Raw genomic sequence first — 5,000 nt, 5'->3', positions numbered from 1 at the left:
TCATAGGCTCAGACAAATAAAAGTTGTCCTTTTTTGAACAGAAAGAAAAGGATAACTTTCTTGCCTGCTTTCTATTGTTGAGGACTTTTCATGTCAGAATCTAATTGTCTACTTGAAAAATTGACAGTGTAGAATGATTGTACTATAGGATTATATATTAGTGCCTAACCCTTCCCCAGAGCCTTGGAGTTCACTGTAATGTTCATTAATGGGATTTGTGACGAGTTTGAGAAGGGAACGGGATCGGAGAGGCTTGACCACCTGGCAACAGAAGCTTACAATGTCACCCTGAAAAAGTACCACAAGTGGATTGTCCAGAATATCTTCAAGGTAGGACTCAAAGATTCAGTAATTTTTCGTGGTCTTTTTAATTCCAGTATATTGTGTTGGAATTTTGATGACTTTCCTTCCTCTTGTTCTTTGTTATTCAATAGTATTATGAAAAAGTAAGTTTTCCTGATTTCCAAATACTTGTTTTGTAAAGAATATTTTTAATGCAAGATGCTTGACCTTTTTTTTTTCTCTCTTTCTCTTTCTCTCTCTTTGTTTATTTGCAGTACAAGAGACAGAAAGAAACAGGGGTGCACATTCAAGTTCTTTTTTGGGGGATAAAAGAATAGTATACTCTGACCATGAAGAGCCATATTTTGTGGACCAACTAATTGCATAACAAATTTATGTGATCTTTTTAACCTTAAGGACCAAAAGAGCTTGTACTCAACAGAATAAACTTTTTATTATCTTGAACATAAACAATAACAACATGCGGCATCAGATGTTTAAATTTCAGAAGGAAGGGATTGTTGCTTACACCCATGAACATAGTGCATCACACTCAAACTTTTAAACTGAATTTACATGATTTGTTTCAAACTTAAATTTTAAAAAATATTTTCACTTAGATCAATAAACTTTCCACCATATGGACTGATATATTCCAAGTTTTTTTTGTTTAAGATGTGTATTGGTTGCTAATCAAAACAGCATGAGCAATGTGACATGGACTGACTTTTCTCTAGCTCTATAATTTCTTGGACGGACTGAAAAATTTTTTAGAGGTTGTCAGACCCTCCCCCCTAATGTGCGCCCCTGGAGAGAAATATAGAGGGACACTTTTACTTTTTAGAGCTTATTTGAGGTTCACATTACATAAACATTTTCCAATTTTTATGATGTGATGTTTTTCTAAATTCAATATTAACCACTGAGCTTCATTTTCAATTACAGATGCTCCTTTGAAGTTTCTAGGAATAGAATATGATGTGTTGGTTTTATTGACCATATTGTGGTGTAGGGAAGTTATTCACTGTTTATATGTTGTTGTTTTTAAGACGTTAAGCCAATGGATCTTGTTTTCCCCATGTGGTCAGTATATGGGCATTAGGCTTACTGGAGTGGTGACTCTCCCATATGTGTGGCTTACAGGCCTCCCATATGTGTGCAGTGTCAAGACTTCTTACCTCCTCTTTGCATTGTTAAAATCTCTTTTTCTGTATAAGTGTTTTTTGCTATATCAAGAAGGTAATAGTCTGTTTTCTTTGCACAAATGCCATATCAGACCTCTAGGTAGGCAACAACTCTGTGCAGTGATAATAACAATAAGAAACATTTTAATTTTTTAAATAGATTTATATTCATTTTCTGTAATACACCTTGTGCCACTGGTCACAGCGGGCAGGAAAAGATTGTGAGCATGGAAATAGTGTCCAGTGCTTTTCCAGCCTTAACTCATGATGGTACATTCCACCCTCATTTACTAGTAGAAATAATGCAAGAGCCTCTTTTGAAATGCATACTAAAGCTAATCTTCCTCCAAGTGCTTTCTGAATTAGCGACAATTTATTCTCATTACCATGGCTATGCACTAAATCTTTCATGACAGTGAATTCCCATCACCCTGGATCCAGATACTCAAAAAAATCCATAAAGTTAAGGCGCACTGGAGGCATTAACTGCCCTGCTGCAAACTAAGTCAAGGCCTGGCGGAGGCACCAATTCTCGGACTTGGCTTCAAATTCACAAACATACTTTCTAGTAACATATCCCTCCCCACCTTAAGACATTGCAACACCATCAGTCACTCATAAACCATAAATACTGATCAGTTAAGTTGTTTGTAAGTGCCTCACTGTGCTGAGGTGAGCATGTCGTCGTGGGAAATTTTGGCTGTGGGCCAGGGTGCCGTGAACTTGCTGTCATAAGCATTTTAGCTGAAAGCTAAGGTGACAGGGAAGACTCACCCGAGGTGCACAAAGCTTTTGGTGGGTGATTAGACTCATCAGGCATTTAAGAAGGGGCTTTTGCACTATTTCCATTGATAAACAAGTGTGGAGGATGTTATTTCCATGCTCAAGATCATATTCCTGCATTCCAGGACCAGCAGTGCAGATTGGATTACAGAAAATTGAATATTATGAAAAAAGAAAAAAAAAATACAAATCACTAAATATTCCTTATTAATATCATTATTGCAATGAGTGATAGACTACCTAGAGAAATGATATGGAGTGTAGGGAGAACAGTCTGTTACCATTGGGATAAAGCAAATTAAATGACTGATATAGACATTGGAAAATGGCAAAAAAGGTAATAAAAAGAAAAATTAACATTGCCAAGGGAAGTCGTCTTGTCATGACTCACTTGTGTTCGTGTGGGCCTGGCCTTTAAACCATATACCCATCAGAGTGTCCACTCACATAAGTCCCATCACCCGATGCTCAGCCAAATTTGTTTGTATGACATTGTCATTATGATCCAATGGGTTAAGCATAGGAAAAATCTTGTCATGGTAATTTAAGACTTTTCCCATCTGCTGTGGAACAGATAAAGGCCCCTTTTTTGCTAGCTTGAAAAGAGGTGGTTACTCATACAATCCTAGAGATCAGACTGTAATATAACCAGTTACTATTTCAACAGTATTCTTAGGGTATTTCCTTTATATTAGTAAGGTCATTTTACTTTGATGGATGTGTTGAAATTTTATGGAATTTGTTAAGCATATATTGTCCCAATCCTATTAAATATCCCTTTTCTCCTGAATTTCAGATGGTGGTTAAGTCAGTCCCCACTAGATCAGTGCTGGTCAAAGCCCTGTACTTTGGTAAATCGGGTCCAGAAGAAACGCTGTTCAAAGACTGCCGAGTTTACATGAAACAGCTAGAGACCAATCTCAGAGTGATAGTACAAATGTATGATGAATGGGGCCTTAACAATGATAACAAAGTATAAGAGTCTGGTGCAGTGGCAGAGTATTTTGTTTTTTATATAGCTATGTATATATGAAAATCTCACCTTACTGTTCATCTCTTACGTTAATTTTGGATTTTTTCTTCTTAAACTTTAGTTCGGACTGCTTAGAAAATTAGCAAAACCTGTAGCAGATTAGCATTGTTATTTTTTATTGATATTGTTATTATCATTATTATTATCATAATTCATATTGTTTTTATTGTTGTTATTGTATGTATTAATATTGTTATTATCATTATTATAGTTATTATTATTTGTATTATTTTTTATTATTATTATAATTATTATTATTATTATCCTTATTTGCTATTAGCTTTCTTTTACTTTTTATTATGCTATAGAAGAGAACCTTATTTAACACAAAAAATATATAGATTTAGTAAAAGGTGTATATATGATATATATGAACTACTCTAACATTTATAGTAACAGAGAAACCACTAGTACTATCATGTTTATAGAGCACATACATTCAAGATACCAAGCATGTTGTTGTGAAGCACCACAGAAACTATTAATGTGTGCAGAAAAATTCATGTTTAAGGGGACACATGATTTATATATATATATAACAGAAAATTGTGCATATCATGTATTAGGACGACATGTAGAAGGTTGAACCATTTAGAACCATATGGCAACTGCCCAGTGGTTAGTAACAAGTGTGCACATGCTTGGGTATATGCATCAAAAGGTGCGCAAGACACCAGGTCTCGTGGAAAACCTGTCGCAGTGGCATTTACAGATTGTACCTTGAGGAAATCTTGTCTCTGCAGCAAGATTCATATACATCTGTAATGTGAACATGGGACCAACAGTTGTTATTTGTGTGTGGAGTTTAAGCAAGCCAGCTGTTCAAGATGTGCTCACATTTTTGAAGTAGCGGTTGTGAGTTCAAGATTTAATTTTTATTTATTTACTTAATCAATTTCAAATCTTGAAGCAGGTTGTACCATACCTGAAAGTTAACTAGCCTCTTTACAAAACAAATATTTGGAAATCGGGAAAAGATTTACTTTTTATGAGTCAACAAGGTGTAATGTTGGATGTCATTGTGAATTTTGTAATCGCATTGTATTCTTGCACAACATTGATATTCCAATGAAGAAAGGGGATGTATTTATGTTGATAATGTTGTCATGTCTATGTACAGCACATGGGCTGTTGAACACCAACCAAGAAATGGTCTAGCTGTAAATAAATGCTTCTGGTTTTGTATTTTCCTCGTGCTGGGAGAAAGCACAAGAAAACAGAGAGTACAGGAGATTCACAGCCAAATATTGTAACGAAAGCATTTACGGTTACATTTACCCAGCTTAGCATTTGTTGTAGCAGCAGTTCTCTCGACCAGATTTCTTTTGAATGTATTTTATGGATTTACTGAAGGGCCATTGGCATGTGGTCATTTTTTATACAAATTTTTAAATAAAGGAATAGGATTGTTTTGTGGGATGTTGTTTGTTGGAGGTGTGTAATATTTGTGAGAGTGATTTTATTACTTTTTACGTCCTCGATTTTGTCTCTGCATCACTTTCTAACTCTTTGTTCATAATTTTAGCTCATTTTTTGTTTTTTTCATTCTTTTCTCTTGTTCCTTTCTCTTCTCTTTTCCCCTCTTTCTTTTTTGTCTCATTTGCTTGTATTATTTTTTTCATTTATTATTATTATTATTATTATTCTCTCTCTTATTCTCTCTCTCTCTCTCTTATTCTCTCTTTCTCTCTTATTCTCTCTCTCTTTCTCTCTTATTC

The 5,000-nt window shown here is 34.9% G+C and overlaps 1 protein-coding gene across 1 annotated transcript in view; it reads left to right on the top strand.

The window, feature by feature from the left end:
* LOC113802459 (glycolipid transfer protein) overlaps positions 1-4,694 on the top strand; it is a 14,774-nt gene extending 10,080 nt beyond the window's left edge. The window contains exons 4-5 of the mRNA XM_027353055.2: positions 180-330; positions 3,046-4,694. Of these exons, the coding sequence (XP_027208856.1) occupies positions 180-330; positions 3,046-3,228 (334 nt within the window). The 3' untranslated portion in view covers positions 3,229-4,694. The remainder of the gene's footprint in view (positions 1-179; positions 331-3,045) is intronic.
* The last annotated feature ends 306 nt before the right edge of the window (positions 4,695-5,000 follow it).

This window comes from Penaeus vannamei, chromosome 16 (genome assembly GCF_042767895.1).
Source record: "Penaeus vannamei isolate JL-2024 chromosome 16, ASM4276789v1, whole genome shotgun sequence".
NCBI lineage: Eukaryota > Metazoa > Arthropoda > Malacostraca > Decapoda > Penaeidae > Penaeus > Penaeus vannamei.
Note: the sequence above shows the minus strand (reverse complement) of the source record. Positions and strands in the feature narration are given on the sequence as shown.